At 39.6% G+C, this 16,152-nt stretch overlaps 1 protein-coding gene and 1 long non-coding RNA gene across 2 annotated transcripts in view; both read left to right on the forward strand.

Annotated features, from left to right (window-relative positions):
- The window catches only part of chsy3 (chondroitin sulfate synthase 3), a 77,717-nt gene extending 64,819 nt beyond the window's left edge, over positions 1–12,898 (forward strand). Inside the window, exon 3 of the mRNA XM_084105475.1 lies at positions 10,662–12,898. Within this exon, the coding sequence (XP_083961601.1) occupies positions 10,662–12,224 (1,563 nt within the window). The 3' untranslated portion in view covers positions 12,225–12,898. The remainder of the gene's footprint in view (positions 1–10,661) is intronic.
- Positions 12,899–13,346: 448 nt separating this feature from the next.
- LOC311076963 lies at positions 13,347–15,758 on the forward strand. The gene is made up of 3 exons (XR_014604720.1): positions 13,347–13,492; positions 15,343–15,412; positions 15,551–15,758. It is a non-coding gene; the product is annotated as an uncharacterized lncRNA (long non-coding RNA).
- Positions 15,759–16,152: the final 394 nt, after the last annotated feature.

Genomic DNA, 16,152 nt, shown 5'->3' on the forward strand with positions numbered 1-16,152 from the left:
GGATAGTTCCCCCTAAAATAAAGATTTTGTCATCAATTATTCACCATCACGTTGTTCCATATTTTAATTAAACCTGAGAGATTTCTGTCCCTTCATTGAAAGTCTGTTCACCCAAAACTTTCAAGCTTCAAAAACTTCATAAAGGCATTGCAAAACTAATCCACATGAACCAAGCACTTTAAGGGGTGGTATAATGTAAAGATGTAAAATAAGTCTCTGATGTCCCTAGCTATGTGAAGTTTTAGCTCAAAATACCCCACAGATATTTTTATACATCATGGGAAAATTGTCACTTTTTGAGGGTGAGCAAAAACGCACCGTTTTTGTGTCTGTCCCTTTAAATCCAAATGAGCTGCTGCTCCCGGCACAGGGGGCGGAGCTTCAAGAGCTTGTGTCCTGAAAAGTCAGATAAAAGATGGACTCAAGAAGAAGTGACAACATGTAGACAACATTTCTGAATGGTTAGTTGATGAATTTATGTATCTTATGTGTAGTTATCTTCTAGTCATTGATTAGCATATTCTAATCTATAAATCTCGTTCCCGGGGGCGGGGTTTATGTAAATTCTAGGGTTGGTGATGTCACTAACCCGGGAGGAATGTTGTGTAGTCTCTACCAGCCGTTTGTTGTAGTCCTTAAAAAGCGATTTCTTTAAAAGCAAATATCTCCCTTTGCTTTGAACTTTGAGCGTTGCAACTTTGCAGATGTTGTTTATGCTCAAACAGCAACATTACACACTAACTAAAGTTAGAAAAGTGAAATCATAATCAACCACCCCTTTAATCAAAGTCTTCTAAAAAGACAGGTCACTTTATACAGAGTTAATTAGTCCTTGATTCACATATAAACATTGATAAACGTGCATACATAGAGCACATCAAATACGCTTCATGGAAGCACAAACACATGCTTGACGTGCGAGAACAAACCTCACTGGTTCTTGCGATCTGTTGAGCAATATTCTCTCCAGAGAAGAGTGAACAGATTCACACGTGATGAATTATGTTTTGTTTTGTTTTTCATATGTTTTTACCATATATGGTGAATTCACACAGTTAACCAGCATTTTTACAGTGTGTAAATGTTCCATTGGCTCATAATCTCTGGGCTTGAAGCCAGCTCTCTACATCACGAGAGAGAGAGAGAGAGAGAGAGAGATGTCTGTGAACAGTGGCTCTCTGAGGAGCGGATGTCTTCTTCATCCATCTCTCCAGTATTGAGTGATGAATATCATGGCTTACAGTCTCCCAACTGATCCTCGCACTGAAGTTCAAAGGCAAATCAGTGTCTGCGTAGTGGCAAGATCTTCACAAAGCCCTTGATTGATTACCCTTGATTATGTAGTTGATTTTCTTCTTGCTGTTGAATTCCACATTCTTGCTCTGGGCATATTTGAACATCAGTGATGTGCAGATCAAAGCCAGTCCGAGTCAGTTTATGAAGCATGAGACTGTCTGTGAAATGAGCACTAGAGATGAGTATTAATGAAGCTTCTCTTCACTAGAGCTCTCAAATCTATTATTTGCATGTCTCATGTCCTGATCGATAGTGATGTGGCAAGTTTATATATGCTGAAAGATCTGAGAGCAGTTGCTGCACCATTTCACTCGATGCCTGAAGAGGGGCCTCCTCCTCCCTGAATGAGTTCGTTTTTAACATTTATAATAGCCTATATTTATATGTTTATAGCTCAGGATATAGAGTGCTGTTCTCCCAAATATCAGCGCTACTGTAAACATGATAGCCTAATGATTTTATACAACAGCGCAGAGCTAAAACTGACGTTTTTAACCAACTTTTTCCACTTTTGATGTTATGTCTACTATTGTAGCAATTCAATATTCGCTTCGTTATCACCAAAGCTCGCTCTATTTTGCTGTAGGTCATTAAACCGTTATGCTGCCCCAGAAGTCTGTCTGAAAGCAGGTTTATGATGAACCCTCATGCACGGACACTGCCTGTGACGTCATTGATTGGGCAGCGAGGAAACAAGTCAGTCCTGAGCTTTCAGACGCAGTCACATTTGCTTTGTCCCTAAATGCCTTTTAGATATCACTCATAAACTGCTGCCTACCTCCGTCCTGCAACAATCCTAAACTACAATGAGCCAGACAATGAGCCAGATTTGGATTAGATTAATGTGAACCCCCTGCATTTCATATTTTAATAAACGTTTCACTTTCTGAATTTGAAACAGCATCACTTTTCTTTAAAGGCTGATGTGATCTCACATGGAGGACGCAGTCACAGAGAAACACATGCCGTTTGTGGCATTTTAATTTGTTGTTTTGTTCTGAACCGGCTCTGCAAGAAACACAACACTGTCAAACCGAACGAGTAGTTGTTCCTCTGAATACTAAAATCACTCTTCATCCTCCACTCACATTCTCATCTCCTCATGCAAACGAATAACAGCATCTACACACAGAACACCCCGACTGAGAGTGAAATTGCAGAATGGTGTTATTGCCTCGTAGCTCAAGGGAGAAGCGAATGAGATTATTCAGATTGAGTTAATGTGCTGGAAATGAGCCTGTGCTTTGTTGCACCAACAGCTTCACAACACTTCAGAAACAGACACGAATGACGACTGGACCCTCACTCATTACTTCAGTAAAGCACTGTTCCCACTGCAGTCGAAGCATGAGGGAAACCCTGAGGAAGAGCGCGTGTGTGTATATTATACACACTACCGGTCAAAAGTTTGGAATAATTATGATTTTTTTTTTTTAAATTGTGAAAGAAGTCTCTTATGCTCTTCAAGACTGCATTTATTTAATGAAAAATACTGTTTAAAACTGAATATTGTGGAAATATTATTACAATTTAAAATAACTGTGAATGTAATTTATTCCTGTGATCAAAGCTGAATTTTCAGCATCATTACTGTCACATGATCCTTCAAAAATCATTCTAAAATGCTGATTTGATTATCAATTATTATTATTATTAATGCACAATTATTAACAATAGTTATTATTATTAATATTGAAAAAGCTTTTGCTGCTTAATCTTTTTTTTTATTGTAAACCGTGATATACTACCATTCAAAAGTTTGGTGCAAGTAAGATTTTTTTTTTTAAAGAAAATAAATGAATACTTTTATTCATCAAGAACACATTAAATCAAAAGTGCCAGTAAATACATTTATAATGTTACAAAGATTTCTATTTCAGATAAATGCTGTACTTGAACTTTCTATTTATCTAAAAATCTTGAAAATATGAAGAAGCAACTGATAATAATAAGAACCATTACTAATAATTGTGCATCAATAATAGAGCAGCAAATCATCATATTAGAGTGATTTCTGACTGGAGTAATGATGCTGAAAATTCAGCTTTGATCACAGGAATAAATTAAATTGTATTATTCACATAGGAAACAGATATTTTAAATTGTAGTAATTTTTTACAATATTACTGTTTTACTATATTTTGATCAAATAATTGCAGCCTCGGTGAGCAGAAGAGACTTCTTTCAAAAACATTAAAATATCTTAATTATTCCAAACTTTTGTTCAGAGACTTATATTCTGAGTAAAAGTCATATCAGTGAATTCCCACATGTGATATCTGTGAAGACATAGCATCGCCTCACTGGCCGTTGAAGCCGTCTCGTGTTTTGCTTTGTGTCAGTTGTGCCAGATTAACTGGTCAATCTGAAATCTCACCCCTGACCCTGACATGCACTGGCGTAACCTTACATTTGGTTGTAAATAAGTAGACCAAAGCTTATGACACTGTTAAACAATAACTGTGATATACAGTTTACTCTTCACAGAAGTCGCATCAAGACATCAGTGCACAGAAGTGTAATGCTGCACAGGGGTTTAAACACGTCACAATGGCAGATAACCCATGCGAATCATGGACTTGAATGTAGATTATTGATGTGTGTGTGTGTGTGTGTGTGTGTGTGTGTGTGTGTGTAAAGACGCTGCTGGAGACGTTGTTAGTCTCAATGCTTGAAGCAGAACATTAATAACAGAGCTTCGTTCTAGAGTTGCAGAATCACTTTCCTCATTTACACTAGAGTTTTAGTGGAAATGGGCTTGAGATTGAGCTGTGAAACACAGGAACTTCAGTGCAGGTCTAACGTGCTTTAATACAGACACCAGGCGAGGTGTAAAGCCTGAATACATTTGCATAACTCTAAAATGAACAGGGACCAGTTAAACTTATTGAAAATAGTCCTGTGAAGTCTATTTAAAGTAAGTTTCTTGAACTTACTGACGACTTATCTGTTTTAGAGCTGCTTCACATTTGAAATTAAAGTTGCAAGCAATTATAATTGAAATGATTGGTTTCTGAAATTGAAAAATGTTGCGATAGTGATGCTGTTTATCACTGTAAAGCTGCTTTGAAACAATCTGTATTATAGAAATCGCTATATAAATAAACGTGACTGGACTTGACTTGACACTTTCTCTTCTTACTCACATTTCCTCCTGTCTGTGCTTGACGCATCACATGACTGGACCTGTGCATGTTTCATCGCAGGGTTAATGCAGCAGAGAGGGCTTACTGTGTCTCATCACTGATCCAGCCTCACTTTCGCTTGTTTTGCCTACACTTATTCAAATACACACCAAATACAAAGTTACTCTTTTCAGAGCTGAGTCTGAGTTCGAGTTTTGCTCTGGAGACACTAGATGCTTTATGCTGGATGCAAAACATCCCGGAGCGGCCGACCGCATGACTGCAGCATTTATAAGCCGGCCACTAGAGCCCAGAGCCAACTTTACTCTTACCTCCTGTCAGCAGACGAATGACCAGAAGCGCTCGTGGGTTAAGTTGCAGACGCCAGCATTTATCACACTATGAAACTGCTAGAAATCAGCCATAGAACTTTAGCTTGATAATGTTCAGCTTTCCTCCTTTCACACGATCGCTCTCTGAGCGTTGTTGCAAGCAGTTTAGTGTAATCAGTGTTGATAATCCAAACATCGTAGGATGTTAGAGAGCTAAGGAGATGATCTGTGTGTGATGTAGAAGAGTCTGAACCGGAGTGTATGAGCGGAGTGGAGTGGCAGCCATTTCCCTCCGCAAAAGTTCTGTTCATAATATATAGGCCTATTAAATGATCAAATAAAAACACAATACTAGGAGAATAGTTTCAACGTGGTTTAGTGGAACACTGATTTGCAAACATTTTTCCTACAACATGCCAAGCTTATTACATGGTAATCAGCATTAAAAAAAAATCTTAATTTTAGTTTATCTACGAGTCGCTACATTTGTTACAGATTTCTGCTCATTCGCAATCATGTACAGATAAAGCAGCACTGCAAGATTACATTTGTTTGAATGCATTAGTGAGAGAGCGATTGCGTGTGTGAATAAGTACCTGTTTAAAATGTGCTTTCACCCGATCATATTCAGTAGCAAATCTAGAAGGGATAAACAAATTCCTTGAGAACTATAAACTGATGGATTATGTCCACCACCACCATCATAACCTTCACATTCTTTGTATCACGCTAGCTAAATGTGTTTAACGTGTGAATTCTTGCTAAAAATGCAGTATGGGCCGTTGGCATGAATTGTAAATCCCGCTGCTCCACTCCCACTCTTACTCCGGTCTGAACACCGCAGGGAACGTGCTTCACCTCATTAGAGGAATGAGGAAGACTGTGGTCGCTCAGGTCTGGAGATCTGGTGTGAAAACACACCACAGTCTCTCAAACAGCAACAGCATCAGCAGTGACGTGCTGGACGCCGCTTTCAGAGTGAAATGCATGAGTGTGTGGACACTGGACAGGACAGGTCAGAATAAAGGTGTTAGTATTTGAGCCGGAGCGTTAGGAAGCACATCAGAGCTCTAGACCTGCAGACAGTAGTGCTGTTGTTCGAGGGAGTCATCGAGTCCGACGCATGGGATAATGCACGCTAGGGGGAGGAAGAATCATTTCTCCATAACTTGTAAGCACGAAATGAAAGGCGTCTTGAGGAGTTATGACTTCATCGGCTGTAAGGGTGACTCAACTGTTCTGTTGCAATCAGGAGTTTGTTCACTATGAGAGATAGAAAAGGTCTTAAACAACGTCACACAATTTTGTTCAGTTTGTTTTACAGATTAAATCTCTCTGCAACACTTGATAGTATTGGTCAGTAGTGGCTTCTCTGTACATTTGTGCATAATGACAATAAACTGTATAAATGGCTGTTGTCAGTGATTTCATACTGTAGATGAAGTAATAATAATAATAATAATAATACAGTGAAACAAATGCAAGTCAACTCATGTCCGTGTATTTATTTATTTGGCAGGTTGCTATGCATTAACTGGGAAAATTTAGTCAGCCCTGCTTGATCAGCCTATTGGTGATTATATTGCGATAAAAAGTGATTAAAGAGGCACTAAAAGTACACTTAAGCTGAGTTAAGTACAATATAGAGGATTTATTATCTTATTTTCTTAGAAATAAATAATTGAGCCATTAAATCTGCATTGTAGGTAAGCTTACAATAAAGATTTACATCTTGTATATAAAACGAGGTTCATCTACGGTGCCGACAAGCATGCTGCTTTTAAAAATACGCCTTGTAGGACTATTTTAGTTTATTCTTCTTACATGCATTTAAGAAAATAATTTATTGCTGTTTTTTTTGCAAAAAGCAACGTTCTGAAACATCACTTGAACACTAATGCCATCCTTACGCCATTTGAAGGATGTTAGTAGTGTTTAACACACCTGGAGAATATGTGGTTCTTATGTGGTGGTGTAAACACATTAGTGGCATTCTTACAGGTGTTTAAGGGTCTGTGTGGGAAAACTAAAGTAACAGAAAGGTGTGGAAAAAGCTGCTTACTGACCATGCTGCATGTATATGCGTGTTAACAGATCTCTCAAAGACAAAATCTGGCACACTTGGATGCGTATGTGATGGTGAGAGCGGATAAAAATTGAATCTGGCACTGATGCCTTACAGATGTTCAATTTCAGCAGCTGTACTAAGCTTTGATGTCCTCTCTTTCAGGCCTATCCACTCTCTCTCAGATAATATCCTGAGTTAACATGGTCTCTTTGTCTAGCCACTAATATTTCACATTAGGCTAAACAGGGTTGGTCACATTTTCCATTGACTGAGCTTGGCTAGAACACAGTCCTGTCCTGCTTTCCAGTGCATCTCATCCCAGTGGTGGTTTGACTCATGTCGTGCCGTAGGCGAGATCAGACATGAGCAGCAGATGTGAGAGAAGAGGAAACACAGGGAACTTCTCAGAGTAAATCCCGTGTCCGAGAGCTGACTCCTATATCACCTATGCCAGGATCTACCACTGTCTTATAATGCAATGAAACACAAAGCTGACGTAGTGAGCATTATGTGTGAGACACACTGTATGGCCATTAGACTTAGTTGCAGTTTTCTGTTCCTGCATGACGATAACTCCACTGATCCCAGCAGCCACCACAATCACATTTACTGGAACGGCCATCCCTTACCTCAATACACCCTTACAAGTGTATGCTCCCTGCCGCCAGTGACTTGAACAACTTCTTGTTCCTTGTTTCTTGTTGTTCCTTCACAGGGACGAACAAATGTGCTTTCCAGCTGTCTCGGCTCCTCTCTGGTGGAGTGAACTGGGACCATCTTAACATTCAAGAAGCAGCTCTTCTTCACAACCTTTAAACTATCACATCTGCTCTAGCTCAATTCCTAATCTAGCTTTATAATAAACCTGGCACAGTATACTATTAATATTGGTGACTCTGTGATGAATTGCTTGTTATGAATGTGTAATATGTGATGTTTTGAATAAAAGTGTCTGCTAAATCAGTGGTTCCCAACCCTGCTCCTGGAGTCAAACTAACCGTACAGAGTTTTAAAGTCTTTCTAATCAAGCACACATCAACTCATTGTCAGATTGTTAGAAACTCCAAGACCTGAAATGAATAGGGTCGGATAAGGGAGGACAAGAACAACGAGATTGGGAAACACTAACGCTGTACACAAAGCGAGGTCCATATAAAATAGTTTTTGGTGTGGGAGAACTTGACTGACCTGCGCAAACCCCACTAAACCCCTTCATCATCAGCTAGAATACAAAAAGCGAGCCAGATCATATTACCCATCATCAGTGTCTGACCTCACTGGTACTGTTGTCTCTGAACGCCAGGAGCTCAAATCCTGTGACTCTGAAGACCTTGATGGGCTTGTTCGGATGAGATTTACAGCTATTCTTCCCTTACAAAATGAAGTTTATTTATACAAGTGTGCTAATAGTATACTAAATATATACTTATTTGAAATAAAAACAAGTATACTTTCAGTCTACTTTTTATGTACTTCACAGAAATATACTTTATATACTTCTCAGAAACATACTTAAAATTGCACTTAAGTATAGGCTACTTGACTAATACTGACAGAAAGGTCTAAGTATATTTGGCCTATACTTGTACTCAATCTTTTTTTATTCTTTTTTTTATATTATGTTTTTATTTTGAATATAAGGCAACATATAACAGTACAAAGAGACAACAAGGACAAGGACAAAAAAAGAGGGGAGATTTTACAACCGTTGAATTACATCAGTTTCCTCCAGTTTTATACATATTTTTTATAATGTTATACATATTTTTCCAGGCCAGTGGGCACGGGTATGGTGATCATGCAAACAATAAAAGGATCAAACATTTAAACTGTTATCCTTGACATTTTTTATAGCTGATTAAGGAAGGGTTCCCGGGTGGCCTCGAAGACAGCAATGGCACCAGAGAGGTTGTGTCTAAGTCTCTCTAAATGCAAAGTGGTAGAGAGTTCAGAAAGCCAAGATTTAAAAAGTGGTTTTGATGCCTTTTTCCATAGACAGAGGATGAACTTTTTAGCTGCCACCATTACATATTGTATGGCTTTTTGATTTTGATGACCGAAGCCATGAAGAGAGCTAGACCAGCTGAAAATAGCAATGGCTGGGTCAGGGGAGAGGTCACAAGAATATCTCAGAGTAGAATCTGAACATTTCGCTCCAAAACTCGTAAAGCTTTGGGCATGACCAGAAGAGATGTCCCAGAGAGCCCTCGGTAGATTCACATTTGTTACAGTTAGAGGACATGGAGAGGTAGAATTTGTTAAGCTTAGCCCTAGAATAATGAAGCCTAGGTAGTAGGTACTACTTTATATTGAATTAGTTGGTGGCTGACGTTACTAGAACATGTGTTTATGACCTTGATAGACTCTGTCCAGTCCTCGTCAGTTATCTGAATATCTAAATCTTTTTCCCAGGAAGCTTTTAGATATTATGTAGATATGTCGAGCTGACTGGTAAAGACATCCATAAAACGGTAAATCAAACTAGGGGCTTGTACTCAATCTTTTGATCGAGATATACTTAAAAGTATATTGAATTATTTAAAGTATACTTGGCTTGTTGTTTACTCTTTTGATTGTAAAGCCTATTAAATACTTTTTCACATAGTTTTACATACTGTCTCATAAACTTACATTGTTTGAAAATAATGATTTATAAAGAAAACAGATATGTTCCTTATTCTTATGTACATAGGAATTTACTTCAAATCCACTTAAAGTACAGTTAAAGGCATATTTAAAGTGTAAAAATGAATACCTAAATAGGAACATAGTAGTATAGTTAAAATGCAAAAATAATATATAAACAGTAAAGTATAAGTATGATGTTAAGTTCCCTTAATTTGCAGTCCCTAGCCTAAAATATACTTGTAGTATAAAACTAATAAACTAGTCGTTTACTGAGAGTATATTTAAGCAATAAGCCTCTTGAAGCCGTGTTTTACAGTGGATGTAGAACAGCTGAGGGGCGTTGTTAGGCTCGACGCGGAGCGGAGTTAAACCCCCTTGGCTGATCTAAATCCACTGTAAAACACGGCTTCAAGGGGCTTATTGCTTTTATAAAACGGTTACTCCATAAAAATATTCATTTTAATATTTATTTTATTTATAAAATAAACACCAGCAACAAAAAAAATATAACATTATTACACATTTATTCCTCCGCCAAGCAATGTAGTTCCAAAGAGGTTGCCAAGCAACACATGCAGCAACAAAGAGTCACAAACGGCAGTTGTGCAGTAACACTAATGTAACGCGGTCACAGGTGTGTGTTTGTTGAGTAATTTACAACAGCTTCGAACGCGGCTCAACCAATCAGAATCAAGGACCGGAACTATCCGTTTTATAATTCAAAGTGTACTTTCATAAACCAAAAAATGTGCTATCACAAGTATATGACTATCATAATCAGTAATACCTATAAGTTCACTTGTAGTAATAGTTGCAGTACAAACAAAAAACTTAGTTGTAAACTAGTTGTGTACTCAGTTTACTATACTAAAAGTGGGCCAATTTAGTCCCAAGTAGTATGGAAATAGTACACTTATGTATACCACTAGTATATTGACATTAGTATACTTACTACATAAAGTGCTGTTATATATTTGAACTATACTTATTTGAATAGAATGAACTGGAAGTATACTAATTTTTTGTAAGGGTCTGCAAAGAAATTCATGCTTTTTGTCATGATAAACAAGCGCATACGGGTGAAGGTTTGGGTGTCACTATAAGTTCTAGTTCTTTTATTTATAAAGCACATTTAAAAGCAGTCTGAGGCCTGACCAAAGTGCTGTACAAGTCACTAAAGTACTCAAGTTGTTCTCTTCTTTCTCTCTGCAGATGCAGCAGTTGTTCTACGAGAACTATGAACACAACAAGAAAGGTTTCATCCAGGACCTTCACAGTAGCAAGATCCACAACGCCATCACGTTGCACCCCAACAAGCGTCCAGCGTACCAGTACCGCCTGCACATGTACCTGCTGACCCGCCGGCTCTCCCAGCTGCGGCACCGCACGGTCCAGCTGCACCGGGAGGCCCTCGCCGTGAGCCGGCTCGGCAGCGCCGCGGTCCGGCGGGAGGACCAGCAGCTCGGGGCGTCACCCTCATACACACGCTACCGGCCCGCGGGGCGAGAGGACGTCCTCGAGTGGGAGTTCGTCACCGCTAGACACCTGTACTCGGCCAGTAAGAAGCAGATGCCCCGGCAGGGCCTCGGAAACCTGGTGCGCTCCGCACTGGAAGACACCGTGCTTCAAGTGATGGAAATGATCAACGAGAACTCAAAAACTCGAGGTCGCGTCATAGACTTCAAGGAGATCCAGTACGGCTACAGACGCGTGGATCCGCTTCACGGTGCTGAGTACATCTTGGACCTTCTGCTGCTCTACAAGAAGCACAAGGGTAGGAAGGTGACCGTGCCGGTGCGGAGACACGCTTACCTCCAGCAGTCCTTCAGCCGGCCGTTCTTCAGCGAGGCGGAGGAACTGGACGTGTCCCGACTGGAAGACACCATCAACGGTGACTCTCGCTCGCTCTCTTTCCTCTCCAGCTCGCTCAAGATCTTCTCCTCCTTCCAGACCTCAGAGTCCACACAAGTCCAGAGTCAGACCAAAGTGCACTTCCTCGTCCCGCTCACCGGTCGCTATGAAATCTTTGTGCGTTATATGGAAAACTTTGAGAGAATCTGCCTGATCCCCAACCAGAACGTGAAGCTGACCATAATCCTGGTTGACAATGATACAAACCAGGATAAGGAGAGACACCTAGAGCTGCTGAAAGAGTATCACAACCGATATCCTAAAGCAGACCTGTCTATCATACCCATGACGGGAGACTTCTCTCGTGGCCTGGCCCTTGAGATGGGCTCTTCTCAGTTGAGGAACAACTCGCTGCTGTTTTTCTGCGACGTGGACCTGGTCTTCAACGCCGACGCCCTCCAGAGATGTCGAGACAACACCGTTGAGGGAAGTCAGGTGTATTTCCCCGTCGTCTTCAGTCAGTATGATCCCAAAATTGTCTATGCTGGCGACCCTCCTGAAGACAGCAGCTTTGTCTTTACCAAGAAGAGTGGATTCTGGCGAGATTATGGATTTGGGATCACCTGCATATTCAAAAGTGACTTGCTTAGAGCGGGGGGGTTTGACACCTCAATACAGGGCTGGGGTTTAGAGGATGTTGATTTGTTCACTAAAGTCATCGATTCTGGCTTGAAAGTGTTTCGCTCTCAAGAAGCAGGTATTGTGCATATATTTCACTCTGTCTTCTGTGACACGCGTTTAGAGCCCAAGCAATACAAAATGTGCGTCGGGTCCAAAGCAAGCACTTACGCATCCACAATGCAGTTGGCACAACTGTGGTTGTCCAAACATTTAGGCGTCGGTTATAACAGGACTTCCTCCTGATGTCCCAACCAGGCCCCAGCAATCACTGGAGTTACCTCAGATCTGCAAATGTGCAAACGGCAGTGCATTCACTGTATGTGTGAATATTTTTAGTGGTTCTGGGTGAATGTATGTCCAATACAACTTTCCAAATGTTTGTCCTCGCCATCTAATACATTGCAGCATCTTCCAAGGGATATTTATTGCATAAGTCTGAAAAGAAAGTCATTTGTTTTCCATCTTGCGTTCATATCTTGAGGAGCATGAGGTCTTTACTGAGGTCTTGAGGACCAAGGAAAAGGTGTTTTCTGTTTGTAATCAAATAGAAACAAGCTAGTTCCCATTGCAGTGGTTACAATAATAGTAAACAAAACAATAATAGTAATGTACAGAAAGTGCCACAAATGTGCTTTAAATTTCCTTGCTGGGGGAAAGAGTTCTCTGATTTATACAAGGAGAAATACTATACCTTATTTCAGTATTTTTTAATGGATGTGAACTGTTTGATGATTCTGCTCTGTGATATTACGGTACTGGTTACCATGTGACATCTATGTCTTTGTTATTTTTTCTTGAGTGCTGCAATGAACAACTTACATTGTGTTTTTGCTTTGTGGCTTTTATGATTTTTCCATTTGCTGGCAGGAAAAATTCAGTGGCATTGAAATTATTTATAATAAAAACATTGACATGCATATTTGAAGTGTATCTGTCTATGGCTTAAATTGTTCAAAAAACCATCATTACTCTTGCTTTTAAGTCGGATGTTGTGTGTAGGTTTTAGACATCCATCTTTTACAAGGAATGATGCAATTTTCAGAAAATCCTTTTTGTGAAAACCAACAATCTGAAATGAATTCAAGTGTAAGTTTCTATCATCAAAGATTATGGATGGACATAAAATAGCAGCAAAAACATATTAGCATATTTGCTGTCAGAACTTTTCAGATATTGTATGTGTGTCAGACTGTTACAACTGAGCTAATTCTGTGGCTAGGAGGTCAGTCTGTACCGTCCGTCTAAAACCCAGATCGTACATCGTGTTGATGTCTCTCAGCCAGCTGATCTCCCATGGTTCCCCTGTGCTGCTTCTTCACATTACCGTCCACATTATAAGCTCATCATGCAGAAGGAGAAGAGGGACTGAACATGAGCGCCTTAAATATATACGTTACATTAGCATTACTGTAATATTGTAAATCAATCATTTGTCTGGGACCGAAGGATTGGGAACTTTTTCACCCCTCATTTACTTGACTCATTTACTCGATCATCCCAGAGAGACACAGGTGAGTAAATAATGAACATTTTTCTTATTTAAGTGGAATCAAGAGTTTGTGTGTGTTCTGTTTACATGAAATCTGGATGATTTAATTAGAGTCTGGACTAAAAGTAGGATTAATGATGATTTTGTGATATGAAAAGTACTGCTCCTAAAGGGTTTTCACAGGCTTATTGTTTTGTTTCTCATACAGAAGTTTGTACACTCGGGTAATTTATGGTTAGTAGCTTTAAACATAGACATATAATCTTGAAGGTTATTTTGTTGCAGGTGTTGTCAGAAAAAAAAGAAAAGTTAATGAGCCTCTTGACCTTTGTAGTGAGCATGCGAGTAGTGGACGAAAGCACTTATCACCCTGACAGGCGTGAAGGATCGTCCTGGCCATCCTGCTTTAAAGGTTAATGTCTGGATTCATGAGGCATGAATACTTAATGAAACACAAGAGCTAGCTGGTAAACACTCCAGTGTTCTGCGGCCTTACGCTGAATAGAAGTGCTTTTCAGTGCAGTAGTAGTGACTTTTATAGTATTATATATCAACCCAACTCTCAAGTTGACTTGTTTTGTTAGTATACAGTGAAGTTGCTAGTAGGCATCAATAGTCAAGTCAAGTCACCTTTATTTATATAATAATAATAATTCGTTACATTTATATAGCGCTTTTCTGGGTACTCCACCTGGATGATGCGACGGCAGCCATATTGCGCCAGAACGCCCAAACATTGTCACTCGTGCCGTGCCTCACTGAAAATTCCCATTCGACCTGCCGTTGGATTAACTTCTCTCTCTCGTCACTCCACTACAGTATCTGACAGGACGTGACTTGGTCATTACAATCTAAAAATTAAATGTTCATTTGCAAAATTGTTAACTTTTCTCAGCTTTGTTGTACAGTTGAACAAACCCACATTGTGTCGCAAGCAGTTGCTCGTGTGAGAAGCTTGCGGTGAGAACTGGCTTAAGTTTGGCAACAGATTTCAAATTGCAAATCTGAGAGGTTTTGACTGACTGTGTATTAGTTTTGTAGCTTTTGTAGTATTTATGTATAAGTGCAATTTTTCATTTCTAACTTTGTCTGGAGCTTCAAATTCAGGACACGGTGCAAATCTTAAAATTCAACTTCAGATTTTTACTTCACAAGTTTTCACACTGGATCTGTAAGTGTATATTTTCATATTTATAATCTAATGTTCTCTTAAAGTAGGGGTTTTCACAGTCAAAGACAGTGGGCCTTCCTTCTAACACAGCATACATGATCCACCCCTAAACTGAATAGTATGAACTGAACTCTATGAATAACATATACACATATACTTAAAGCTATGAAAGATATTCATGGGCAGTGAATGATTAACATTAACGGCAGGCCTATATGAGGCTGCTGTCACTTTAAGACCTTATGCATGGATCCAATATAATGATAATTTCGCCCAACTGTTTGCTTTCACTTTAGACATAACTGACTGTGTTTACATGAATACTCACCAACACGGGCATTTTGACACATAAATGTGTTTATTTGACCATCAAGCGCAATGTGCGCCACAAAGCCGTCTGTTACTAATGAATTCAGTTCTTTCTTCTCACTCATCCATGTTTCTTTGCTGCTCTCGTGTTTAAGCAGCGCTGCACAGATATATTTAAATACAGATAAACTATATAGACTTTGGAAACCCCTGTCTTAAAGTCCTTCCCTTCCCAGTCCACACACACATCACATCCACAGAACTGGCCATAATAAGGTGAAGAGTAACCAACATTCAGAAGTACTGCCTTCACTACATAACAGCACACTAGTACACATAATATTTCAACATTAAGACTGACCCTATCAAAGCCCTGAGTGTGTGTTTTACAGGAAGCGTCTGTGTCTGAAGCGTCCGGCCCCAGAACTGAGATGTCACCGCACAGAGTGTGTGTTCATTACAGTAAGTCCCTGTGAGCCTGTGAGTCTGTGGCCAGCACTGTTTATCTGCTGGTTTAACAGCTGTGTGTGTGTGTGTGTGTGTGTGTGTGTGTGTGTGTGTGTGTGTGTGTGTGTGTGTGTGTGTGTGTGGCTTCAACAGGCTGTCTGCTGTGTGTTCATGTTTCCTGCGATGGGCCAGGATCAGCGAGATCCTGAAGGGGAATATCACACACACCTCCACATCTTCACTGCTGGACATGTAAAGCCATCAGATCACACTAGAAACGGTATAATTGTTACTGTGGCCATCAGTGCAATGATGAGGTGTCTCCTAAATAATTAATAAATCAATATATCAATATAATAGATCACATCTGTTGTAGTTTCTCTTCATTATTCCCATAATAATGAATGGGTAACTGTAGTAACTGGGATTTACAGTTACTTACTAATCGAAGTAATTCATGCTGTTAGTGACTTTTCCTGTGACACAGTCAATATGACTAGCTTTTTTAATCATAATATTAGTTTTAAACTCTTTGTTCATTACTATCGGTCATGCAGTTGTCAGCCTGTGGAAATAACATATTTAAAGTACACTTCAAGGCATGCAGTCTGAGACTGTTGTGTGTGAGGGAGGACTAGCTTCCTTGTACTATCTAAACCAGTGTTTTCTGGTTCTCGCACAGAATAAACAAGTTTATGTGAGAGAGTGTGTGTGTGAGAGAGAGAGAGACAGAGTGAGTGTGAAGGGAAAACTTT

Source organism: Abramis brama (genome assembly GCF_963993115.1).
Source record: "Abramis brama genome assembly, chromosome: 25".
NCBI classification, from domain to species: domain Eukaryota; kingdom Metazoa; phylum Chordata; class Actinopteri; order Cypriniformes; family Leuciscidae; genus Abramis; species Abramis brama.